The 27,560-nt window shown below is 42.4% G+C and overlaps 2 protein-coding genes across 2 annotated transcripts in view; one reads left to right on the forward strand and one right to left on the reverse strand.

Moving 5' to 3' along the window:
• Positions 1-6,198: 6,198 nt before the first annotated feature.
• On the reverse strand, positions 6,199-15,634 carry sltm (SAFB-like, transcription modulator). Its single transcript, XM_030088275.1, has 20 exons — positions 15,473-15,634; positions 14,047-14,134; positions 13,895-13,950; positions 13,527-13,554; positions 11,526-12,288; positions 10,892-10,935; positions 10,693-10,799; positions 10,440-10,589; positions 10,292-10,347; positions 10,063-10,214; positions 9,872-9,972; positions 9,721-9,774; positions 9,469-9,623; positions 9,201-9,354; positions 8,742-8,866; positions 7,893-8,066; positions 7,445-7,723; positions 7,213-7,351; positions 6,412-6,566; positions 6,199-6,322 (listed from the first exon to the last, which is right to left on the reverse strand). Exons 1-20 carry the CDS (start codon positions 15,605-15,607, stop codon positions 6,214-6,216), a joined length of 3,024 nt encoding a protein of 1,007 aa, XP_029944135.1. The 5' UTR covers positions 15,608-15,634; the 3' UTR covers positions 6,199-6,213.
• Positions 15,635-19,904: 4,270 nt separating this feature from the next.
• The window catches only part of rnf111 (ring finger protein 111), a 30,116-nt gene continuing 22,460 nt past the window's right edge, over positions 19,905-27,560 (forward strand). Inside the window, 3 exon segments of the mRNA XM_030088383.1 lie at positions 19,905-19,988; positions 24,043-24,625; positions 24,627-25,003. Coding sequence (XP_029944243.1) covers positions 24,126-24,625; positions 24,627-25,003 — 877 coding nt within the window. The 5' untranslated portion in view covers positions 19,905-19,988; positions 24,043-24,125.

A 27,560-nucleotide genomic window follows, 5' to 3' on the forward strand; every position in this document is an offset into this window, starting at 1 on the left:
TGTACAGTACACGCACGCCGTGTGGTGTAATGACATGTCTCAGATTCAACAGGTTACAGTTTAGAAATAGCCAAATCTCAACGTGCTATTCAATGTGTTTTTTTTTAATGTTGTGATTTGTATTGGCAGTCAAATGCAGAAATGTTGTCTTAACCTGAGATGCGTTTAGGTTTCTGGCAGGTCAGACTGGTTTTTGGTTCAGAGTTTGTGGTTATTCAGCAGGCCCTTTGTGTTGTGGGTCTCTCCCTGAGGAGACGGAGATGTGTGTGTGTGTGTATGTGTGTGTGAGATCTCCTCTGTGGTGGACGTAGTTCCACCGCTGCCAGGTTTTGAAAAGACAGAATACAGTCATGCACATGCAGGAATTCTCTCAACTCGGTAATGCAGTGGATATTTTTGAGCCTTCATTAATTTTCACAAACCTGAGTAGAATTTATATCAGTATAAACATGCATCAGTTAATATACAGATAGTAGACGTGCACCTCCAGATGCAATTGAAAAATTTATTTATTTTTGGAGTTATTGCAACATTCAAAAGATGTAAACTTAAAAGCTTTCTTGAAATTGTGATTGTTAGAATTCTGGCCTCTTGGTGAAAAAGAAATTCTGATATTTTCAAATATTTAAGGTATAAGTTAAAAAAAAAAAGTGTATTTGTGATTCACATATCTGGAATTTTCACAATTTGAATTGAAGTAGGGTTAAAATCTAATCTATTTGAGATGCTCATCCAGATTTCACCTTTGATTTGTGAAGCACAGTCCATTTGAGGTCCAAGTCCTTTGTATGTAGAGTTTTGCCTCCTTTCCAGCCACAGAAGGGGTAAATAGACGAGTTACTTGCAGTGGGAAGTCTGGAGGACATGCATGTGTCTGCTGAGACTCTGTGGCGTCACCTTCAAACCTGCGGCACCGAGCATGCGAAACACACGATGTACATATTTATCCGGTGCGTTCTTTTCGAAGGATTCGGCGAGTGGTTCGTGCCATTATTGCACCATGGGACTGCCTCCTGACAAAACTTTTCTATCTATACATTCCAGTTGGATGCCTTGACTCAAGCCTTCTGTTGCGGACTGAGGGAGCTGGTAGTCAGTGGAGGGGTTTGTGGAGCTGAAGCGCTCTCTGTTGTTCCTGTTCCACTCAGAACAGGCTCGGCTTCAGGACTGGGCGGCTCCCGCCCGCCTGCTGTTGTGGGGGAAAACCTTTCTTACGGACTTAATATGACGACTGGAGGTTGAGCTCTGTGCTTGTTTTGTATGTACATATGAAACGCCTTACAACATTTCAGCATATTTTATAGGACATAGGCAAACAGGCGTATTACCAGAATGAGACAATCCATACATTTTTTTTTTTTTTTTTTTCCCCACATGAACATCTAAAAACTACTCTCAGGCCTGTTTTCCTCCTGAAGGTGTTTTTTTTTTTTTCTCTTCATTTTTCTAAATTGTCTGCTTTCTAATGGCACAGCTCCTTGGCCTGTAGTCACTTATTCAGTCACAACTTTTAAGTATCTGTATATTCACACGCACACATACTTTGAAGGACTTAACACTAGATGAATTAATTATTTAAAACACTCATTGTTTAACTACTCACTAGGAACATTATATAAGCCTCCTGGAACAGGGTTTATTTGTTCTCCCCATTGACATCTTCACTGGTTTTCATGCTGCTTCAATATTTAAGTACTCAAAAGCTAAAGGTTAAAGGAAGAATCTTTCTTTATTTCTGATTTTGAGGTTGGGTGGGGGGGGGGGGGGGGGGGGGGGGGTGTCGGTCAAGTCAACATTTCAGATGACTAGTATTTGCTCATTAGATGAACATGCTGATTAAACATTCCAGTAGAGGTTTAATAAACGGAAATGATTTGGAAGAGCTTTGTTAGTTTGGTTTGTATGAGTGAAAGAGTGTGGAGTGACACGCGCCGCGCCATTTCCATCATTTCTGATCCACTATTTCACGTCGGTTTGCTCCTCCTCTTCATTATTACCTGAATTTTGCCGTTTTTTTTTTTTTTTTTTTTTTTTTTTTTTTTGTTGTAACGTGTTTGCTTCACCCTAATTCCTATGATGATTTGAACAGAAGGATATTGTGCATTCGGTGTCTCAAAAGTGGTTTCTTGTATGCCTTGTGAAAGTGATGGTGGGGTTAAACGCTGTAAAATTAGTATTTTGACAAAGGTAATAGTTGAACATATAGTTGTTGTAATTGGTTTTGCACTGTTACATTGATATGCACTAACGGAAAAGAAACATACCTCATTTTCTACAGAACATAAATTGTGCAAGAGCGATATTGTTTTCTTTTCTTTTTTTTTGGGGTACCTTTTAGGGAAAAAAAAAAAACAAACAAAAAAAAACCCAGTAATGTCCAAAATAATTTTGTCGTCGTTGGTAGCAGTTGCTTTTAAGCCAGCCAAATAATTTGTAAAAATTAAAAGAAAGGGCTTTTTAAATGTTCTGGCTTAAAATGATGAAGTACATTTGTGAAAAGGTGGTATCTGTTCAGTAGAACTTGCTGCAATTTGCTATATTCAGGTTAGCGGTTCACCTGCACCAGTGTCACGGCCGGGGTCGCAGCGGGGGCGAAGGAAGGAAGCGGGTCTGTTAGGTAGCAAAAAGCATTTATCATACGTTTCAGTATTTGTGTTTGTGTGTGATGAGATCTGTTAATGTCTGGTTTGGATGTGCATGGTGGGCTGTGCATTCTGAAGGTGTGTGTGTGTGTGTGTGTTACGCACTCGAGGATCTGTTTGTAGCCCTCCTCATCTGCACCTCAGGCCAGCCTCTGAGTCTCCTGGATTTTTTAAAAAAAAATTAGCGCTATGAAGGCTGCTGCCGGTCGACAAGGCAGTCCAGAATACAGCTGGCCGAGGTGGAGGTGAAGACGGAGACATTCACAGGTCCTGGATAGGCGCACAAACTCTCAGTGCACGCAAACAGAACATGTCACACACACAGATTGAGTTACTTGTAAACATTTTGTAAGGCGAAGGCAAAGTTTTTTTTAAACGCAGGTCAAAGTGCACATTGACAAATCTCATGAAAGACCTGCAAATATGACAAAAACACAAATATCAGTAAACGCGTTGTCCTGCTACAGTAATAGGCTAATAGACAAATGTCTTCTGGAGAAAAAGGTTGAACACAGAAGAGAAGAAAATACTTAAGAACTTTTCCATCAGCAGAAAAACGGTGTAGGTGTACCTCTAAACAGGTTGTCATTTCTCAAGTGGAGTCCGTCATTCAGTTACACTACGCTCTCAAAGAAGGCCGATGAGCCCAAACAAACACCCCAAAAACAACAAAAATAGGAAAAGACTGCTTGGCGAGGCTCGAGTGTCACCTTTGATGTAGCATAGTTTGTTGTGTGAGACACATCCGGAGTGCTGAACAATCTAAAGGGAGCTGGTTTCTAATGCAATATTAAACTCCCAGATTTTGTGATGCATGTGAAGTGTGGGCAGAAAACCTAGCAGTAGTAAAGAAAAAAAAAAAATTCTATTCTTCTTTCCCCCAGAGTATAATTTCCACTGTTAGACCCGTTATGTTTATACGTCACATGAGACAAGCAGAAGAAACGTGTTTGTGAATATGGAAGGTTACTCATTTGTGTTGATTTCAATGTTCATCTATTTACATAAATGACCAAATAATGTATGTAGCCTTTCACATTACAGTCACATATTGTATATGGTGATATATATATATATATATAAATATATAAATATATAACAAAATGCCTTATAGACGAGGGACATTCAACCTGATTAGAAGTTACCGGGATAATAAAAAGACTAAGATCAATAGTTGGTTTGGTGTCATTGTGTCTGTTCAGCACCCATCACGTTAAAGACTAACTGTGGATATTCCATTAACATTAAAGCATCAACAGCAGCGTGACTCCACGCAGAAACACAGGGAAATACCTGAGAGGAAAGAGCACCAACTCTTATTTTCTTGTGGCCAGATGACATTTTTTTCCATGTATTTGACCGAAAGACACCGAGTTCTGAACAGCTCCTGCATTTACTGGCTGGCATCTGCAATGTGACAACAGGATTACAGGTTCACCCTGAATGTCTCTGAAAATGTGTTGACATGATAAACATAACGCAGACGGCGGCACATGTCAGAGGAAGCACAAAACGATTGCAGATATACCATATACACACACACACACTAAAACACACTGTGCTAAAACGTAAATGCAACAGGTGGTCTGTGGTGGCAGTGGGGTTATGGACAGCGGACACAGGTACATTTTGTCGATGGAACTTTGAATGTACAGATACACCATGACAAGATCCTGATGTCCATTGTTGTGGGCGACCATCACCTCATGTTGCAGCACGATGCTGCACGGCCCCATGTTGAGGGATTTGAACACAATTCCAGGAAGCTGAAAACATCGCAGCTCTTTACAGGTCAGCAAACGCACTGGACACGTCAACCACTGAGCGTGTTTATGACGCTCTGGATCAGTGTGTATGACAGTGTGTTCCAGCTCCTGCCAATAAACAGCAACTTGGCACAGCGATTGAAGAGCAGTGGGCCAATACTCCACAGGCCACGATTGTGAACAATATTTGGGAGAAATGGGTGTTTTTGTGAACTTAAAAAACTCTTAAATCTTTGTTCGGTTGAAGAGCAAAAACAAATGTTAAATTTATATATCCATGTTATAATTGTTAGGAATATACACACATTGATCACTTTTAAGAACTGAGATTCAGTTTTCAGTGACATTCAACAGCAGAGGTCATACAGCCTATTGAAATGCCTGAAGGGGTCATCAGCTGGATGTTCTTGCCGTGCTTGGTCTTTTGGCCCCCGACTAATAAACATCTCGCTTTAACGTCGATTCATTCATCCCAGCCTCCGGTATGACTGATTCCACCTTCAGAGTGTGTGGAAAAACACTGATCGACCTTCGTAAATACTTTCACAGGAGAACAGATTCTACAAGACATGCGGTATAAAAACTGCCACTGATCAGCAGTCCTCATTGTGGCAGACTGCAGATGCAAAAAGCAGTTTAGGTTTCAGTTGGTGTCCGAGGGGAGAGAAGATAAGTGGCAGCATTACTCACTCTGTGGGTATGAGACAGAGCGGGAGTGAAGAGGAAAACTCAAGTTTCACCCACAAATCTGAGCAAGCTAATCCACCCATGACTGAACTGCGAGAACCCTTTGCTTCAGCTTTTTTTTTTTTCCAAATAAACCCCATCTACTAATTCAAAGCACTGAGCAGTTAACAGTGATGCTAAAGGGAATCCATGCATGAACGTCTGGGACCTTTGTTACAAATCCAAGCATGAAATGGTCCCAAAGCTTGACAGCACTTCAAATGAAGTGGAAGAAAAATAAATATCACTGACATAAATGAATTAAAAAAAAAAAACAAGTACACCAGAGTCCCCATGTTTGTTTAGTCAGTTTACACATGCCTCCTCCACCCAGGTGTCGGCGAGCAGCAGCAGAAACTCTGCAGAACAGATTCATGCCCACTAACCTGAGCGCTGAATAAAAACAAAAGCTCCCTGAGAGCCACGAATCCTGGAGTTTAGGGGGCCACGGGCGTCTTGATTTGGTATCAGTTGAGCCAACAGTATAAGTTCAGGAACTCCGACTGAGACGCGACAGAGTTCTCCACTGAAAGCCTGAGTCCATTTTTATTTGAAAGACTTGCTTGCAAATGATCTCACAGCTTGTGACGGGCATTTTGCTACAATGCAGGCAATTTTTACAGTTTGATCTTAAAATTAAAAAAAAAAAAAAAAAAAAATTCTTAAATAAAAGAACTGCAATGTCAGTTTTTTTTTTCAAAGAAACAAGTGGACAGGTTTATTATCCCCATCACTTCCCCCTCTATTATACACCAAGACAATACACAGGAAAACTGTGATTCTGCTAATGAAAATGTACAAACACAATAAAATAAATGGCAACATCACCAGAAAACCTGTGATGAAGACCGAGGACTGTACAGCATCTTTCTAACTCAATAAAACTTGTGCACGAGGTTGCTTAATGGTAACAGCACAACTGTCAGGAGAACCCTACATGGAAGTTTTCTTTTCTATACAAAATGCGTGGGGCAACCTCATGGCCACAAACAAGCCATCAGAAAGAGTAAACATTCACAAAAAAAAAAAAAAATCTTCAGGTAAGTCATCAAATATTTAACGGCAGAATCTGATTGTGGTTAGAACTGGCGCGGCGTTCCTTTGAAGGGCTTGAACCCCCCCACTGTCCCACTGCTGGCAATGGAGCTGTTGGTGATCTGTACGATCCGGTTCATCCCCGATGAGTGACTGCAGGCACACAGAGGTCAGGTCTGAGAGGGCAGCCGGCAACGCAAACCGTGCATCTTTCCCGTTATTTGTTGGGATGTTTCAAATACCTTGAGGGAGCCATCATGCCGCCTCGAGAGTCTCCCATCCTGCGATTGTCAGCGAAGCCCCCGCCTTGGGAGTTTGAGCCCCCATGCCAGTCTTTCCTCAGCCCCGGCTCCCTGCTGTGACGCTCCACCACCACCTGGCGGCCGGAGCTGAAGGGCTGCAAACACCACAGATCGAGTTATCGTGTGGAAGCGGGAGTAAAATTCAACCTCAACCTGAAGCGTCTGAACACAGTGCACTAAAGGACAGAGGTGCAGCAAACACTCCAATCCTAGTAATACAACCTAGAATAATGGACATTTAGGACTTCATGTAGCTGAATTCAGGAAAATCTTCTCCGAGTGTATTGTTCCCAAGGATATAAATCATCCCAAAAACAAAATGCCCAGGATTTTATCATTTCAAATATTAATCCATGGCTTCTCAATAGAATGATGCATCATCGCATATTGCTAATGAGGGATAAGGAAGCTGTGGCGAAAGACAAGGGGAAGGCTGCAGTCTAATGAGCAGCTGGGACATGATATGGATTTATGCCATCACGTTTGTGAGGTGTAACAAATAAGACAGAAGCTTAAAATAACCAGACGCATTTCATTGTGTTTCTGGGCGTGTCGGTTAGCACTCTGGGATCATCGTAGCAATGTCTTCTATCTCATGTCCAGTTTCCTCCCACAGTCCAAAGACAGTAGCTGTGTAAATTGTACGACTCCGCCTTCATCCAGTTAGCTGAATTCTAATTCCTGCAGCCTCATTAGAAAAACAAAACAACTCCCGCTAACTGTCTCTGAGAGGCAGCTGACCTGCTCATTCATCACCATGGGTCTTCTTTCGTCTCGGTCGTTGAAGTTGCTCCTTCCGCGGTTGACTGAAGGGCCTCCTCTCATGGCGGGACCTGGACCCTCTCTGCCAGACCGCTCGGCACGCATCCGCATAGGTCCTCTGCACAACGCACAGACCGCATTTAGAAGACTCGAAAAGAAAAACAAAGAAAAACAACCACCTCCAGTCCCTTATAGAACGGTTCTGGCTCACCGGATGTCACCCTTGTTGGAGTTCATTCCGCCGTCATTCTTCCATCCGTGCCCTCCGTCCCTCGGAGAGCGGTTGTGCGACATGCCGGGCATGGGCGCCGGGCGCCGCTCGTCTCTCTCTCTGCGGTCGGTGTCCCGGAGCTCTGCGCGCTGTGGGGGAGGCAGCTCGGCTCTGCGGACGGTTTCAAAGTTTTTGGGGTAGCGGTCGAAGCCGGAGCCGTCTCTGTGAGGGGCGGGGCGACTCTTCTTCACCTCTGGCTCTCCGTCAAACCGGTTACGTCTTGAAACAAGATCAGAGTGGGATTCACAAAAGCGCGATTACAAAGAGAAAAAAGGAGGAAAACAGAGACAGAAAAGAAAACCTGTACTGCATAAACCAGATTACTCAGCTTTGCACTGAAATAACTATCAAAATGAATGTGACACGTTAGTGTTTCCTGCAGTTGTACCTGTCGTACGTGTTGGGCTGCTCCACGGCAGAATCTGGAAACCGACCCCTCTCTCGTGGATTAAAGTTTGAAAAGCGGTTCTGCTGCCGGTTGTAGCTGGAGCCTTGGTTCATCCGGACGTCGGGCTCAGACTGCATCTTCTTGTTGCCGTTCCAGTAGGTATCGTCTCTCCGGCTGAAACATGACGTACAGATATAAGTACAGGATTCCAACTCTGGTCCCCAGCAGTCATTATCAGGACTTAACCCAATCCGCCAGCAGGGGGAGACTTTACTCCTGTAATATTGTTTAAAATGTTCCAGTTTCAACAAGTTCATGGACTGGAAGATCCTCACTTTTACACCCTGGCCTGTACAGCCAATTAAATTCAATACAACTGCAAATTATCAAGTCCTATCTTGAAACAGTAAATGAAATAACTAAACCTATACTGGAGCTTTTTGAACCATCAGTGGCTCAGATAAAAAAACTAAAACATCCTGTTTGCATAGATGTCTGGTAGCATTAGAGCTGAGCGATGTATTGGTTGAACTGCTTAATGGGAGCAAATGGAAAACAAAGGAGTTCTCAAAATGAATAATGAAGTATGCCTCCAATCAGTTTCAATCATTAGAAAAGCATAATTAGCTTTCATTTGAGGAAAAACTCAAATTTAATCATTCAAGTAAAACTCTGAAGGTCATTTATAAATTCACGTGTCACCTTTCTCCAGCTTTATTTCCATTTCTTTCATGAATTCTGATCCAATATCACAAGCAACATCTAAGGTAATATCACCAATTTCAGAGATGGGCCTCATTTTAATCATGATCTGGTAATCAAATATATGTAAAATTAAACTGTAAATACCCGTGCTCCACTTCACGGCCTCTCTTGAGGTTGTTTCTCTTTTCTTGCTCGTATCGGAGCTGCTCCTGCTGTCTGCGCAGCTCCTCACGCTCTCGGGCCAGTCGCTCTGCCTCTTTACGTCTTTCCTGAAAGAGGCCACGTTAAAACCGATTACTCAGAGACACCGTTATATAAGCAGCGTGGGAATTAAAGTACCATTTTTCACCTTTCCGAAAACTACTTTATAATATAAGAACGGCCTGCAATGGTTCTGAATCGCCCAACAGTACGAGCGTTTTTGCATTAATTCATTCAACCAAACAACATGCCTGATGGACAGACTGAACAGCCTCAAACTGCAACTAAACCCAGAAATGTTGAGTAACAGCTAAAATGCAATTCTATTCAAGAAAACTGGTTCAAATTCCAACCCCTCGACTGCCGTCTTGATAACAGAAGAGGTCGTTGGGTTCAATGTACCTGTTCGATACGGATTCGCTCTCGCTCGAGCCTCTCCCTCTCCAAGCGCTCCCTTTCTAATTTTTGTCTCTCCATCTCAAGTCTCTGACGTTCCCGGAGAAGGTTCTCCCGTTCTTCACGCTCCCGACGCTCTTGTTCAGCAACTTCACGTCGTCTGATTAAAGGAGGAAAACAGACAAAAAAAGAATAAGAACACCAGCAAGAGGACTTTTTTCCAAGTTGAATATTTTACCAATTGTCACGTATAGTAAGAACTGCTTCAAGTCACCTGCGCAGCTCAACAGCTCGCCGCACGCGCTCCAGACGAGCCATCCGCTCACGCATCCTCTGTTCCTTTTGCTCCTTCATCTTCTCAAAAGGCAAGATGTCTCTGGCGTCCCCCTTTGGAAAAAATGGGCGCGGTCGGTCCCTCATCATCTCGAGCTGGGAGGAGAGAGAGAACCTGAAGCCTAAAAACCAACAGCAACGCCGACGAACTTCAACACTGTAAGATAAACTGCATCCATAGAAAATTCCATACCTCCTCAGGAGGAATCAACCATTTAGGGCGGCGTTGAAAATTGTTGACAAACGGCTGGAAAAAAGCAGCAATGAAAGACTCATTAAAGACCCCCTTATAGGCAAACTGAAAACTGTATTTAAAAATATCAAAAACCGAAACAGCTTCTTACTCTATCAAAATATCTTCCCCGTCTGAACGGTCTCATTCTGGCAAAATTAGGATCCCCTTTAGGATGATCGAACGGCATCATATTGCCAGGACTCCTTGTGCCTGAAAAAAGTAAAAAGAACAAAGTGAAAGTCAACGACTGAACGATACTAAATTCATTGTACTGCAGTTCCCTAAAGCACTTAAACCTACGTCCATGTTTTCTGTCATCTTTCTTGGCAGAATCTGGTCCTGACGAAGGAGAAAGCGAGCAGGATTTTCCACTCCTGGCTTCTGGCTTCTTGGACAGATCTTTGTCCTTTTCTGAAAGTTTCTTGTCTTCTTTTTTATGAGATGCCGGGGCTCTGCCAAGTAAAATGAACAAGATGTTAATTGAGTTTTTGGTGGACGTAGAATGTAGTGTTCTTGTTCTGTCACTCACTTTTTGTCCTCCCCTTCCTTCTTTGAGGGCTCCTTTTTGAAAGGATCGTTTTTGGCCTAAAATGCGGCAGCAGAAGATCCAGATTAACCTTATTCCAGAGCAAAAGGAAATCAAAGCTAATAGCTGGTCAGTCATGTTCCAAACCTACCCTTTCGACGTAGATCTGCTGCCCATGCAGCTCTATGCAGTCAAGGTGGGTAATGCACCGAGTCACTTCTGCGCTGGAAGACATCGTCACCAAACCGTAGCATTTGGAACCAGGGCTGCGAGCGTTCGTGACCACTTTGGCGCTCAAAACCTGCAACAATCATCTTACTTTAACACTGTTCAACAAATGCCAGGAATGTAAAGTGATTTATCTTTTTTGCAATGAGCAACAATGACATGAAGAAGTTGTTCACCTTTCCGTATTTGCCAAACAGGTTTTTCAGATCGGCTGCTTTGGTGTTTGAAGACAGGCCGCTCACCCAGATGTTACGAGACGAGCTGCTGTTGCCGCCTGCAACCCCTGGTTCACAAGTTTATCCAAAAAAAAATGAGCAACAATGCAACAGTGTGCCACAAATGCAAACTGTTTTCATGCTTTCACCAACATCTTACCCTTTTCATCTTTAGTTGCTTTTCCATCTCGGTCCCTTGAAGAGCTACAAAGCAAATATTTCAACAACAGACAGGAAATGAGGCTGGGTAAAAAAACAAACAAACCAACAAAAGCGTACAGTTACACATACATTTAGGGGAATAAAACATTTTTGTCGTTAGAAAAAAAAATCCTTCGGGCAAGGCGTAGATCTGAGCCAATGTCTCAAGGCTTCAAGTGCTTCTCCAGTGGTGAGATGGGTCAAGTTGTCAGCCAATTTATTCCCTGGACCAATGAACTCCTCAGAGGTTTGTTCAACTTCATGGAACCATTTGAGCAAAAAGAAAAAAACGTCATCAAGGAGACTAATGCTCTTTTACACTGCTTTGTGTAGAAACTGAAAAAAAAAAAGGCTTTTAAAAACAGCTGGAAAGGTCAAAGTACCAAAATAAAGAGATGTTCTGTCAGCTTCTGGTTAAGGTCACAATTTAACCGACTTCAGAAAAATAAATCAAAGCAGCAAACGGCAGGATTAGGTACATCAGTGAACATTTCCTTAAGGCCAAAAAAAAATCTTGACGCTACCCACAATGTTGCGTTCATAGTGAGCTGGACTTGGTAGAAGTATCAAAGAACTGACATAGAAAGACAAACCTCTTTGCTCGACCTGATGCCCCAGTAGCAGAGGGGCCTTTCTTCCCAGAATCCTTGTCTTTATCTCCGGATTCGGCTTTCTTCAAGGCGTCTCGACCATCCTTCTTCTGGGATCCATCCTCGCTCTTACCATCGGAGTGGCCCTCCATCTCTTCGTCCTTCACGTCATCATCTCGGCCCGTCTCGGCAGAGGCGTCTGGCTCATCACTGCCCTTCTCTGCCTCTGAATCTGGAAGTTTCACATGTTTACCTGTTTCCAGGAGGTCGTCGCCATCGACATCTAGGGTGATGGCATCTTCATTTTGGATTGAGACGGACAGGTGATCGTCTTCGGCTTCTTTGCAGGAATTCATGGCTTCATGCTCCGGCTCAGGCGGATCTGCCTCCGGCTCCGCCTCTGCCTCCGCCTCCCCATCCATCTCTGGGTCGGCGTCTTCATCCAACTCTGGCTCGGCATCCCCATCGATTTCTGGTTCAGCCTCTGCATCCACCTCTGGCTCAGCTTCTGCATCCACCTCTGGCTCAGGCTCTGCATCCACCTCTGGCTCCGCATCTCCATCGATTTCGGGCTCAGGCTGTGCATCCACCTCGGGCTCAGGCTGTGCATCCACCTCGGGCTCCGAGTCAGCCTCAGTCACCACTGGCTCTGGCTCTGGTTCTGGTTCTGGTTCCGGCTCAGGCTCAGCTTCAGAGCGAGCAAGGCTGTCCTCACTGGCCGCAGGTTTAGAATGTTCACGAGTACCATCATCTGTATCAGTTACATCTGAGGGATTTAATAAGGATAAACATGGCACACAACTTTTAACATGGACATTGTTGCAGGTTGCTTCACCTATAAAGTGGAATATAAAGCACATTCAGTGTTAATGGTCATCGAAGGCGCAGACACCACAGGAAGACACAAAACACACAATCTCCACTGGGAATGGGGGAGTGTCGGGTCTTCAACGTCGATTCCCAGCAGTAGCTGTGGCAGCTCTCCAGGCGAGAAACGTTCTCAGAAGTTCAAACGATGAAAGCAACTTATTGGCCCGCCAGTCCATGTTCTCCGTTATGGAAGCACAGGATGTCATCTAGTCATGGGGAAACTTGGAACATGGTTCTGTACTTCTTAAAAAGTAATGTCATCTCAGGAGAATGTAGATAGGAACCGTCTTTCGTCATCGAATCCATCATGTGTCCAATCGGTGTGCACAAAACTGTGCAAAAAAGTGCATCCCTCTGAGCACAAGCAACTGTCCTCCTCAGTCTCGGGCTGTAACGTATGATGATCTATGCACACATCACGCTGAGGCTCCAGTCAGCTCTTTGGAGAAACTTTGACGGGCGACATCTGCAACAGGTTTGCAAACGTGAGGTCTGTGTCCTCATGACACATTTCCAATACACTGAAGCAGAGATCCGGTGAGATGAGCGGTCCTTGAGCCAACCTCAGTCCAGGCTGCGGCACGTGAACCTGGAGTAAGGTGTCCGATTCCTTTAGCAAAAGTCGTGAACTATTCAGACGAGTCCAATACGCAAGTCAGAACCCGACCACCTGTCCGTGCACGTTGCATGTCGTACCAATATCAACAGGGGGGGGACAACGATCCTCACATCCACAAAGTGTTGTTTCTTCTGATACGTTGGACATAAAATGCCAGCTCGTGAACATTTGCTCCTCATGTCTTTCGAGGATGTGTCAAGTTGAGTGCCAGATTGAAATTTGCAATCGCAATCCGATGAAGTCAACCAATCGCTTTGTTGGGCACCTAAATTAGGTATACCCAGATCCAATGATTTTTTTGTGTACCAGAGGCTGAGCTTCAGAAATGTCTCCTTTAAGCTCATGTTGCTCCTTTGATGACTTTGTCACCTACATGATGCTTTACATAGCAAGGAAATTAAAACACCAATGGACTTTGTCATTGGGTGCTCATGTTTGAAGTGGGGAGGAAAAAAAAAAAAAAAAAAAAAAAACCCTTTCGTTAGCCTTGGCCTTTCACGTATCGACACACTTACCTTTTTCTGTTTCATACTCTTCAGTTTCCTAGAAAAGAAAAGCCAGAGTTGAGCTCACAATTCACTAAAGCCTGCAAACAGGCACTCAGAAATTATTTAAAAGGTTTCATATACAAGACTTCATAATCCAAATTAAAACTGTGTCACAGTCTAGATTTCCTAATATCTGCTTCATGTCAAGTATTTTAACCACATTTCCAGGTTAAAGCAATATTTGTAAAATACAAGGAAAATAGCATATTTCAACCGTTTCCCATCGCAATGTCTATGTACTGTATCACACTTGACTCTCTCAACAGAGATGAATCAAGACGACACCAGCTTCTTCATATTGTAGCCATGCAGACTAACAAACATGCTGCAACTACCTTTGAAAGAGCATCTTCTTCCAGTGTGCTGTCCACTTCCAAATCCACTTTTTTCCCTGAGAGATTACATAAAACAAACACGCAATTATATATAATGTGTAAAATAACTCTCTTACCCACTTTGACCTCTATGAAATCTGACACAGGATTACCTTTAGCTTTTCCACCTTTCCGTGTTGGGGTGTCGGCTGTGAGCTGGATCTGAATATCTTCTGGGTCACCACCTTCATCCTCAATGGCCTTAAAAATACAATTAAGCAAAATAGCTGGTTATGAAAGTGTAACTTGGATAATGACATTGTGTACGGGCAAGACTACAGCAATACCACACATAAACTTTATAATCTCATACATATTTTCTCTCAAATCGCCGCCTAGCGATCCAAATATAAATAAATAAAATGTATAATCAAAAATCACCCTTTTCATGTGGTTAGATGTTTCATGCTGTGGGGCACAATTTGTTTGTGCAGTTAGTATTTGATTCAGTCGGCTGGAAGCACACATTGCAACAAAAAATATTAATGTCAGTGTGAATTACATTTTGAGAGAGGAATATATATTCACAAGCAATAACTAGGTAGACATTTGTTAACAGAAATATTCACACCACCACCAGAATTACCCCTGCTTCTTAAAAAAGTGCCTCACAGCCAACGAGGTTTATAGATTTGAGATAGCAGCTGAAAAAAATGCGATAGCATCAAATTTTGTTTGTTAGCATTCCTGATAACCTTGCATTGAAAACCCAGTGATAATCATCAACCAACAACAACCAAGACTCTAAATCAGCTAAATGAAATATGTATCGCAACACTTCAAATATATTTAATCAAAAGTCCCCGAAACGTTTGATTCACCGTCCAGTCATGACTGGCTTTTCACATTATACTACACTGTGAACACAATATACCACGTGTTTATTGCTTTTTTTTGAAGCATCAGTCTTATTTCAGAACTCTTGACTAACAAAGCGAATACAGAAAAGATTAACTTGTAAAAAAAAAAGTGGTTTTTGGTTGATATCAACTTATTTCTTTTTGTCAAAAAACCTGAAATGTATAGCAAAGCACTGGACCTGATACTGGAGTTTTACTGCGAATATGATTCAACTGTGTTCAACTTCAGACAAAAGCCTCCACTTAAATATGCAGTAAAAGACAAACGAGATCTACTAACTTTAGTCAGGTATTACATCCAGCGCACGATGCGATGACACTACCAAATTATTGTGTGTAATTTTTAAACATTTTGGAGGCGAGAGCGTGCGAAACATAGTAAACCAACAGGCAGATGTTTAAAGTAAGTAACGAGGCAGACAGCACGCAGGCCTTTCGTTGTCTTCTTTCCAAAGCTTCTTTAACGTTTCCACTGTACACAATATGAAAAGCTCGGCATCTGCTGTGACAGATGTGTGTAAAATCATATGTCGATGAAAGCGAAACCAAAGAGGCACACTGAGCCTGTGTTTATTTACAACGTTAACGTAAAATCTGATAGCACGGGAGCTAGCATTAGCATCTCTGCACAGGCTGCACCGCTGGCTGTTATTACACACACCGAGTCGCTTCAAATTACCTGTCTCAATCTGGAAACGAGAACGCTCTTCACACCCGAGGTGTCCAAACTCCTCCGCTTGAGCTGGGACTTCAAATCCACAACTCTTAATTCAGAAATCTTCCTGGACTCAGTTGAAATGGCACCCGACGCCATTTTACCTTCAGAGGCTCGGAGCGTGCGCGCGCACCCTCTGCTTCTTTAGGAGTTCTTCTTCTTCGTTCTTTTTTCCTGTCTGATGGCACCAGCTTTCAAGGTGCTTTACCGCCGCCTTCTGTGCTGGAGTGTGATCTAAAATAAATTATGTCTCATTATCTCTTCTTCGTTGCCATGATTGACTTCATTAAAAGTCACAATGCCACTTATTGTAAAACAAAAGAACTGATTAGAAAATATGTAAGCATGAATTCCTAAAATATAGATTTTTCAGTTTTTAGGATTTATATAGGTAGAGCTACTGGACTTGAATAAAAAAAGCATGGTTTGACATTCCAATAACTTTTGTGAATGTAAGTATGTGTCAGAGAAATAGTGATAATGTGATCCAGATAATGGATGAAAAAAGCTTTCAATAAATTTGTGTAAAAGCACTTCTTTTGTTACCCCCTCAGTTAACTTCCCTCCCAGCAGGCACCGTGACATCAATTCGATCTTGAAGATTGGTCAAGATTTTGACTATCGTCATAAAGAGCCTAAAAACTTTGACTTTCATATGGTTGTAAAACAGACCAACCAAAGAATCAATCTCACATTAATGACTGCATCATACCTTGTTAATCAATATATTTGACATCAAATTGACATTGAATGTCTAGAAACAAGGCATTGAATTGATGTCACATTGATGGCCCTATAAAACCTCTGAAGTTGAAACATTTTTGCAATGGGGGCAATGCATTTCTGTTCACTCGTGCTGTTTGTGTTAGACCTTTAGTTACCTGTTAGCACATGCTGCATAGCTGTGGAGATTGATTCAACCTGGGATGATTCATTTGAGAATAAATATGTTTTGTTATATTTGTATGTTTGATCATTGAGAGAGGATATCATTGGAGGAAGTATTGCAATATAAATTACAGAACACAATGACTCAGCATAGATGATGCCAGACAGATTACAGTTACAGTACTGTAGATACCACTCATTATAGAATTGCTATTTTAAAGGTCATGTGCATGAATCCATCCATGTGTTTTCTGTTGTACAAGTTTGTGTGTGTGTGTGTGTGTGTGTGTGTGTGTGTGTGTGTGTGTGTGTGTTCTCGTATTTCTATCCTTGTTGGGGCCAAATGTCCCCACAAGGATAGCAAAACGTGAAACGACGTGCCTTGTGGGGACCTTTTTCCGGTCCTAAGTAGGAGAAACAGTGTTTTCTTGACCATGTTGTTGTTACTGAAAAAAGTAAAAGTGCAAAAACATTTCTTTAGGGTTAGGCTTTGTTGTGGTGTGGGTTAGGGTTAGGGTAAGGGTCAGGGTTAGGGGCTAGACATGAATGGGAGTCAATGGACGGTCCCCACAAGGATAGAAATACAAGACTGAGCGTGTGTGTGTGTGTGTGTGTGTGTGTGTGTGTGTGTGTGTGTGTGTGTGCGCTCCCTCCGGGTATTTTGACTTCTTCTCACAGTCAAAAGAAGTACTTACTATCGTCATTTGGTTAAAATACAAAGAAGCTTGATATTTAAAAAAAAAAATTAAAAAAATGCCAAAATAACATCAATAAAAGCATTACTTGACAGATGTCCAATTGATGTCAAAGGATTGGTGTCATGTTGATTTCAGTTTTTGACTAAATTATGACAAAAAAAATGGATGTTAGTGATGTCATATTGATGTTGAATTGACATCAGATGCCCACTGGGTTGACACATTCGACTCATTCAAACTGAAGTCACAGGGGCTGAAGCGAATCTGACATTGCATTCATTGAAAGGCAAAGTGCACCCTGTGCTGGTTACAAATCTCTCAATTAGCTAACATTAAGATGTTCACAAATTCACACATGCACCTTACTTTAGATTAGAAACTGTAACCTTTTTTGACCAGAGCACTGACTCAGAGGAGATTCCTGAAGCAAGAACTGGACTCCTTTGTGATGACACCAGCTCCCAATGTTATTATTGTGCCAAAAAAATATGTATCACAACAATTTGAAAAAAAAAAAAGTTATCCTGCAGGTTTGGATCAAGGTTTCTTTTCATTTTTTTCTACATTTGTAATGCTTTTATATGACACTATTAGATGTTGTTATAACTGTGTATTGTTTCACTGTTCTCTCTTTGAATATCTCTGACTTTGAAGTCCAACTTCTCTAAGTATTAGTGGTCCCTGGTGTCATCAGCCTGAACTTTTTGGGTTGTTGAGTATAATTGTTGTTAAACTAAAATATTCAACTGAAATAAAAGCTTAAGTGCACTGAATGTTGGGACAACAACACACAAGAACAAAGTGTACTAAATAATTACTTCACATAAGAAGTACTTACATTAAGTCCAAAATGAAAATGAATAGTTCTGTATAGCCTGTTTGTATCAGCCCAGTGTTAGAATTTTCTTGCAGTTTTTGCATTTTCCTTATTCCTGGTAGACTGCAATGATTAGCCAAGTCTCTGCATAATCACTCTTACTTTTCAAACGTTTCATGTTTTTCTTTCCAACTCCATTAATTATTAATTCAATAGGGCACCTTTGGAGCTCCAGTTCTATAAAGTCAACATGTTTTTTCTTGTCTTTACCTTCATAATCATCTCCATCAGTACTGCATTTCTTACAAGACTTTTCCCAAAGTGACTGCAGTTTTCATTCAATGCATTTGTGAAAAATTGGTGGCATGACAATTCTCTATTTGTGGTGTTACCCATCATTATTGCTCTTGTTTTGTGCGTTCAGTTACATCAATAGTTTATAAAACAAAATGTCCTTGGGCCTCTGACTGTCTTTTTCCTTTAACCTGAGCATCAGGGTTTTATTATGAAGTTATCAGCTGAGAATTTTGTTTTCGGAAAATATGCTGCAGTTGGGATCAAGAGGTAACGGATGTGACTGATGTACGTCATAGAAAATATCTATTTTATTTTTATCTAAGATCAGGCTTAAACTCTTATTTAATAGATGTCACTGTTAAGACTGATCCAGGCCACCCAGCAAAAAGCTTCTCTTGGTTTAGACTGCTGATCCTCAATGCGCTGAGCTTCCCTTCTTTCTTTTTCACTCTCCATATGTACATGTTTCACCAGTACATGTCACAAACATGGCCTCTCTCCCTTAATCTATACTCGCTCTCCTCTTTGTTCTTGCTCACTCTACTATCTTGCTTTATCTAGACAAGCAGAAATCCACCTGGTTTGCAGATCTTTCTTCCATCATTTCCTAATTGAGTTTTTTTTCTCTGTTAAAGTGTCTTAAATAACTTGTTTTGCATGCTCATTATCAGTGAAGGTGGCCAACAATACTCCAAAAAAAAAATCTGGTTGAAATAAAGGTATTTCAGAAAAAAATATCAATTTCAATTCTGTTTCACTAATGAATGAGCTGCAGCCTGGAATATGTCACATCCAAATGAGTTACAGTGGGTAATGACATAATTTCTGATTTGTCTTTCAAACTTAAGAAAGATGAATACACTATTTTTTAACTTAGGTAATTCAATTTCTTGTGGAATGGATCTGTGTCACATATAGATTTTTTTTTATATATATATTTTTGTTGTTGTCATTGTGTTGTTTGCATCTCCCTGTATTTTCTATCACGGACTGTCATTATGCATTCTGTATATCTGTATTTGTATTGTATTTGGTCATCTGCATATCCCTTGCCAATAGTTGGCTGGGATTGGCTCCAACGCCGTGCGACCCTGCACAGGATAAAGTGCTATAGAAGGCGAATGGAATTTAGATTTGAATAGTATTCATCTGTTCTTTCATACTTTCCTAATTCAGTCTACATGAGTGAAATTCAGAGGCCATAGCAGCATTACAATGGATTTACATCAAATACACCAACCACATACCTTTAATAACATGTCTCATTGGTCTCTATTCTGTGTTCTTTACCTTTCGTAATCATAAAAGGCAAACTAAAGCATATTTGCTAGATTATTCGTTTGGAAATTACAGGTCTGTAGTCAGGTGCCTCTCTTTCTATTGGGCTTTGTGGCAATCCAGATCTAAATCCACTAGAGGGCGCGCTTGCATTTGGAATCGAGAGTCCATTCACTACAAGGGAGCACGGACTCATATTATCATGTGCTGAAAAAAACTCTCAACCTCAAAGTCATGTGAACTGCACCTTTTTTCTTTATTTTTAATCCTGTCTTCCCGTTGAGGTTTCTCTTTATAAAGCAAACAATTACCATTTTGTGGAGCGGTGAAGCGGAGCTGTCGCAAAGTGTCGTGAAGCGGCTGATGTACGGAGAGGGGGACGTGGCGCCCCCGTGCGGCCTTCCGGGGCAGCGCTGTAGTATCCAGCCAACAGACGACCTGCTGGGTAAACAACAGTGGATACCTCGGAAGGCAGGAATGGGAACTTCGTCGAGGACAAACAGTGAGCCATTTCTATTTTATCTTCCAGAAACGCACTCGATGAGTTGGGTTACTTCCCGGCGGCCGGTGGGACCGGGTTCCGGGTCTAAATGGTGGCGTATAACCGAGTATTCGTTGAGTGAAGTGAGGCTAGTCTTAGCTTAGCTCGTAGCCGTCCAGGGCCCGCTGCCTTCGGGTTTGCTTCTCGGCTCAGCTCGGGACTGTGTTGTCAGTTTCACAATCCCGGCCACTACTATCGTCCTCGGGCCGCGGTTTCCAGTGTAGGCCCGCTGAGTTACTGTCAGGTGGTTAACCTTTATTATACCGTCGGTTTTTTAGCGCCTACCCTTATTTTCCGCAAGATTTAGCCTCGTAGATCACTAAAAGGATGGTGATCTATTCTGAAAAAGGACATAGACCCAGGTACGTGTTGTCTTTGTTGTCTTCTGTCTGGAGTGTTTGACAGGCATGGATGGCTAGCTGCTGGTCCACTCTGGCTTTCTGTTGCTTCTCCAGATTTCTGTTAACATCCTCTGGCAGCAGTGGGTGTTAATATTTAAAGGTTTCTCGATTAGCACGACTTTTTGTGGCCTCACTCAGTCACTCCAGCAGCTGTGTTGGTGGAACACAGACAGACAGACAGACACAGCAGTTTTGCTTATTGTGATTGTTTAACGTTGTAGAAACTATGCCTGTCCTCCGTTTTCATTCTCGGTTCCTGCCAGCTTATGATCATCTGTGTATTTGTGATTTTGGCTTGCCTGATCAGAGACGGTTGTAGTCGTTTGTCTGTCAATGCAGTGGGGTTTCGTGAGAGCTCATCAGTTCTGGTTCAGTCGTACAGCTTGAACTGGTTTTCTCCTCTCATTGCACCAGATATTTTAATCTACGAGCTTTCAACAGCATCTCTTGTGCATCATTTTTCTGATGATGAGAAATCAGTTTTGCTAATCAGCCCTGATGCTTTGACAAACTGTCCCCTCACTCCTGTCCTGTGAGGCCCCTGAATCCCTGCATGTAATTGCACCACTATCACTGTGGCATCTGAAGCACTCGTCTGTTTGAAATTAATGTGAAAGCTAAAAATATGCACAGGCCAGTGTGAGGTTTAATAAATGCACACATTCACCCCAGAATCACATTTTCAGGTCAAGTGACAACCAGCATGCTGTTATGAAATGAAGTGGAAGAGGAATGCAATCACACTGCTTTGTGTGAGTGTGTATATATTCCTTCTCTCCTTTAGCAGAGGAAATGCACTGCAACCACCATGCTAAAAGTACACACTGTTTGCATTTGCAGCAAAAGATAGCCTTTGATGTTGTTTTGTTGCACTTTTGCAGGAATGATGAGTTGTATTGTCATAAGGAAAATGTATTTTGCAGCAGCCTTAATGGAAAGAGAAGTGTGAGAAGAATGACCTAAATATTTAGCCTGCTGACATTTCATCTAGTAAGGTTTATTTATAGGTTTCAAACTGTCATAATACTTTTTTTTTTTTGGCAGAACGAATCAGGACAAATGCATTTCTTAATGGTGCAATTTCAGTAGTCCCAGAAAAACAGTGTGGATAGGAGAAGAACAGCACTGGTTTCCTGTACTTGTTTTGTGTTACATCACTTGTTCTTCCAGATGGCCTCATACACACAGTTGGGACAATATGTTCTTATTTCTCCTTTTTGTATTAGTGGCTAGATGATTTTGTTTTCTGATTACATCGTACCAAAAACAAGTGTTTTGCTTGGTGTTATTCATGTTATCATAATGTGCACATCATCCTTCAGAGTGCCCTGAAGTTCTGGATATACGCCACTGTTTTAATAAATAGTATGGTTCTCTCAAGACATAAGATGTTTACAGATGTGGAGATGACCATTGTTTGCAGATAGTCTTTAGGAAAGTATTGAAATCGTACATGTTTTCACTTTTGTGCTGGTTTTTATGTATAAAATAGATGGAAGGGTTTTCCACGCTGATGTTTCAGCTCCACCAGTTTAAAGTCATTACATTGCAGCTCTTTTAAATTTATTTGAAACCATCCCTTAATACTGTAACAAATGCTTTGTAACACACAATGAAAACAAATTTTGAGGGGACACTGTTTTATGTGATGTAATGCCAGAAAGAAATCTGCCATTCATTCACTTTTCGACCAGTGTTGACCACTGAAATGAAAGCAAAGTACAGTTTATTAGTTACGATGTGAGATGTTACCATGAGGAGAAAAGGTTCTCGAACCTCAACATTCTCAAAGTGTCTCTGTTGGGATGTACTGTTGCTATACCAAACATAGACCAGCCTGTCTGTAAACCATGGCATAAACATGAGATTTACTTCCATGATGGATATTGTCTCCTAGCTCTCTTGTTGGTTTAGTTTGATTCACGTGTTTCCGGGAATTAACGAGACGCAAAAACATCAGTACTGACTCATCCAAAACTTTTGACTCAGCCTGTGGGTATTTATTTTCTATCTTTAATCAGCTCTCTTGGGTCACGCTACCCTAATGTGTTATTAAGAAAAGAAAGCAGAATGACTTGAATGAACACATTGCCCAGGATTTAAAAGCTTAAAAAAAATAATATGCATCTATCTGTTTGTTTAAAGGAGTTCGACTGTCACCATTTTTTTTTTGGCTGTCTATTCTAAATGACTTGTGGGACATTTCTCACATCTCAGTTGTTGTGATCCAGTTTGAATTCAGAAGTTGAGGTTAAAGCATTGTTCTGCCCTAAAGTGGCTCCATCCTTTCATCAAACAGTTATGGTTGGTTTGTCACTTTTCGTCAGTGGATTCAGGCTTTTATGTGAGAGGACCTTCAGTGATTTCATTTTCATTTATTTACTGGTTTCACCTTTATATTTAATTCATAAATCGGGACATTCTTTTTTTTCCCCCTCATCTGCTTGGTCTATAATACCGCCTCTGAAACTCAGTAATCAATCAGTGCTTTGATTGTTGCCAAACTGCGGAAATTTGTGGCATCACCCAGCCAGATATATTACTAAAGAAAAATTCAGGAGGTTAAAATCAATTGGTACAAAGTTTATTAAATAAGTCAGTGCCATAAGATGCGATTGCTTGTCTAACAGTGAAACTAAAGGTAAAAATGCTGCATCTTTGAAGTCAGCAACCACCAGCTGATTGAACAGAGGAGCAGACTGTGTTGAAATCGCTAATTAAGGAACTCCTACCGCTGACAATGGTAACTGGAGCTGTGTGGACTGGAGGATGAAGAAGGGAATGGCAGATTAATTCCCAGTTTACACAGTAGTATCTGAATAATCCTTGAATCTTTGTTCTATCAGATCAAAGTTAGTGGGAGGACCTGCTGGAAAGTGATCACTGCAGAGTTGGTGGTCGATGTTTTATCCTCGGCTCTCAATCAATATTACTCCTCAATTATGGAGTCCACTACCTTGTCCCACATTGAGAAAGTCAGATAAGGAGAGCAGTATGTTCTACAGATCTCAACATTCACGTAAAACCTGTTCCTAGAAAGAAAGTTTTGTCCTATTTCATCCTAATTTTGCCATCGTGGCACCAGGTGTTTTTACTCAGTATGACTAGGAGACTCATTTTCACTCATATTTCTGGTTTTTGAAGAGGAGCTCAGATGATGATTTTGTGACACACTTTTCCTAACTTTCAAAATGATGTGTACTGAAACGAACAGAGTTTTAAGCTTAAGTCTCATCAGCTGAAGGCCCTCTAGCTTGTTAAAAAAAAAGAGAAAGTTAAAAGCACGATATTTTCTTTCTTTCCACACACAGTGAACATCTGTTTCCAAGGGACGACGCCTATAATCGCCTTTTCATTCAGTATTAGTTTCATTCATATGTCCCTGATCGTTTCCTTTGTTCACACTCGAGTTGAACGTCATCAGACGTTGTTTTGGAAAAACACCGAAATCTCAGATGATCCCTCAAGTGATTTTGATCCATTTATTTGGTCCACATTGTGCTTTGAATGACAATGCTGATACGTCTACAAATAATCCACAGCATCAGAGCAGTTGAACCAGCGAAGTGGCTTGCTCATCTCTCATTCTCTCTCTCTCTTTTTTTTCCTTCTAGGTTTTGTGAGATGCAGCGGACAGAGGCCTAGCAATTGATCTGAGTGCATTTGGTGTTTGCACTGTGAGGACAATCCTGTCACCATGAAGAGTGAGGTGCCTTCTGAGGCCGCCAGCAGACAGGAGCAACTGAAGGAGCCACTGGTGAATCCAGAGCCCATGGAGGCAGCCAAGAGCTTTCCTAGTAACATGGAGGTGATTGGAAAGGCAGGTAGCGATTTCGAAACCCTCTGTGAGTCCAGGCATCGGCCCCTGAGGGACACTGGGGCGCACAGAGACTCGGAACGGAGCCTCCCTGGGCGCAGAAAAAGAAAAGGCCAACAGGCGGGGCCTTCGGACTGTTCGTTGAAGGGGGGTCACATCAGTGAGAGTTCACTGGCTCCTCAGCGACCCAGAGTGGAACATTTACAGCACCCCAGTGAGGACGAACATAATCACGAGTCCTCTTTTAGTGACTGTGCCTCCTCCCCTTCATCCAGTCTTCGGTTCGGGGACTCGGACACTCTCAGCTCAGAGGACGACGGGGAGGCTGGCGCAACCGGGGGGCAACACAAAGCCCCCACCCTGGCAACGGGGGGGGTCGGCAGGAGTTGCCCTGCGCCCCATCCTGGGTCGAACTCGTTCGAATCGCTCTCACAAGTGGGCGCGGTCCGAGGCCGAGCCTGTGCTGCTGAAGCGGCAGTGCCTCAGCAGCCGGCGGCCTCTGCATAGGAAACGCTTCGTGAAAACCACCGGTGGTGGAACACCGCGGACTCAGAAGCAAAAGGAGCGACTAATACTCCAGAGGAAGAAACGTGAAGTGATTGCTCGTAGGAAATATGCGCTACTCCACAGCACAAGTAGTTCCAGCGACGAGCTGAGCAGCGACTCGTCCACACCTTCCTCCACCGAAGCGGAAGACGAGCTGTATGTGGATGTCAGCAGCACCAGCAGCCAGCCCAACAGTGCTACTGTCGCCTCTGGTAATTACAGATTTATCTGTGTGTGTGTGTGTGTGTGTAGTTGTTGTGTATGCGGTATGCTTATGTAGGTTGTGTCATATGGTCAGGAACATTGCAAACCAACAGAGAAAGCTTGTGTAACACAATACTGCATCTTCACAGTGCAACACTGTCAACATCACGAGAGGCGATGCAATCAGGCACGTCGTTTGTATGTTCACTATTATCAACTGTACTAACTATTAAAAAATCAATTTAATTAATAGGTAAAATAAGTACTTCATACAGCACAACCCAGTTGCTACTATTTTGTAGTTATGAGTCTGGTCAAAGCACACATCACAATGTGTAATAGGATGAAGTCTCCGAAGTCTCACCGGCTCTGAGTTCACTAATCCTGCAGGAAAAATGCTGTCTGGGATGCATTAACATATTTTAATTGAAGTACATTGATGCAATGCTGAATTAATATGCAGGAAAAAAAAAGAAGCTGAGATGACTGGCGACTGCTGCAGGAGAGGTCTGCATGTGTGGTGCCGTCTCTTCATTGATGGCTTTTACTCACAGGAAGGTTGTCGGTGTGTCACATACATGTGCTCGCTTCCAAAACGGTTAAGAATTAATAGAACAACATGCTGCTATCTGCAATTCTTTTGACCATATTAGATGAAAAGTAGAATTCAAATAGCATCAGATGTTGAAATTGAACTGTTGTACAATTTCACAACAAATGCTCTCTTGTCTTTGATATGATGGTTGCTGCAGACCTCAGAAATGTGGGACAGAGCCATATTTACCTCTGTGTAGCTTCCTGTCTTCTCGTAGCAACAGTTTGTGATTAAGAGGCAAGGAGGACTGGGGTTTTAGTTTCACATTTATAGGACCTTAATAGGGATGCATTATAGTCTTCCCGTTCTCTATGCTGTGCAATCTGAATTTTACTGGCTTTAGCAGGAATGTGGCGATTGTAAACCATCTCACTTTGGCCTTTCTTTCCCCCCCCCCTCAGTGAGGGGAAGCGAGCGGCCGAGCTGCACTGCCACAGTGCATGCATTTTGGCAGCTTTCCTCGTGACCAAGTTTTGGCCGTGTCCATGGAGACCACGAGTGAAAACGATCAGTAAACAGTCTGATATCTCAAAGTAGAAGCAGGAATGTCAGTAGTGAATTCTGCAGACTGAGCCTGGTGTGGAAGCTTTGGGACTCTTGAATGTGAAAAGAAATGTTGCCAGCAGTCTTGAGCACAGATGTTGAAGTGTTTCCTGCCCAGGGCATTGCAGAGAGGAGGAGACATCACAGGTTGACCTTTTCAAACAAGAAGACCCAGAGCAGCACAACTTCTCCTGGCTTTGAGGCTGCAGTGGAAATCTATTCCATCCTGTGTCGGTGTAGCTAAAACAGGCCAGCACAGCTAAATTGCGTTTGGTTACTCCAGAAAGAATTAAAAGTACGCTTCTTTTAATGTCGATTACATGTCAGCTTCCCGTTGGTTTCTCAAGCGATGTGAAGAAAGCTCTTGTTGGAATTAAGCAATAAGACGTCACAGCTTTGATTTCAGGTGTTTATATTCGTGATGGATGGATATAAAAATATTTGGCAGTGGTGTTAAAGGAGTAGCAGCTCCTTTTTGCATGTCAGAACCTCACATCTAACAAAAGGTAATGGAAACTGCTGCCCTCCGTACCTGTGGGAACCGCAGGTTTATGCTGCTCCCAAATTCAAACCGTAAATTTCTGCTCTCCTCCTCCTCAGTGAGAGAGATTGAGATCTTCTGGAAAGCTCCACCTCTAACTTGGCTCATTGTTTCCTCGTAGCTATTCAGCCCCAGCAATATTTCTGCTGCCGTGGCCCTCAGGGAGAATGGAAACTTAGTTGTTGTGCCTCTATGGTAGTATACAGGTGGGAGAGAACTCAGACACTGTCGAGCAGGAGGCTTTGCGTAGAAACAGCCGGTCTCCGAGGAAAAGCAAGGCATGTGTTTACAGCAGTGGAAAGCAGGAAGGTGAATGATGAAACCTGGCCTCTCTGTGTCCAGGGTAGGAGTAGGTGTGTGAACGATGCAGAGAATAGTTCAAACTTGTCTCCACCCAAATTTCAATGGAAAATATTCAGATGAAGATAGAATTTTAGCCACACATCTGATCACGGAGACCATATTTTCAGGCATGTTCCTCATCTTTCAGATGACTGGACTGTTCAGGTCAGACGGTCCAAAATGATCACACGTCATTCCAGTGTGAAGGCGGGGATACGTTACAAATTCTTCACACTGTCAGAGATTTCGAGACCGCACACTTGATGACAACAAATGAGAGAATTCACAAAATCTCTCTCTTTAGATCTTAGCGTGTGGCGTGCACTACGGAGGACGCCACACTTTAACTCACTCTTCAGCAGAATGTCAGGATCTTCACACTCAATGTTACAAGCGCTTCCAAGTGGATCGGACCAGACAAAACCACTGCCAACACACCAAACAGCACAGGAAAATCACACATGATGTTATTTGCAAGCATCAGACAGTCGTTCTTCTGCCGGGTTTGATCGCTAGGGGAAGATCGGGACAGAAATCGTCCTGT

Source organism: Salarias fasciatus, chromosome 1 (genome assembly GCF_902148845.1).
Source record: "Salarias fasciatus chromosome 1, fSalaFa1.1, whole genome shotgun sequence".
In the NCBI taxonomy this organism is placed as follows: domain Eukaryota; kingdom Metazoa; phylum Chordata; class Actinopteri; order Blenniiformes; family Blenniidae; genus Salarias; species Salarias fasciatus.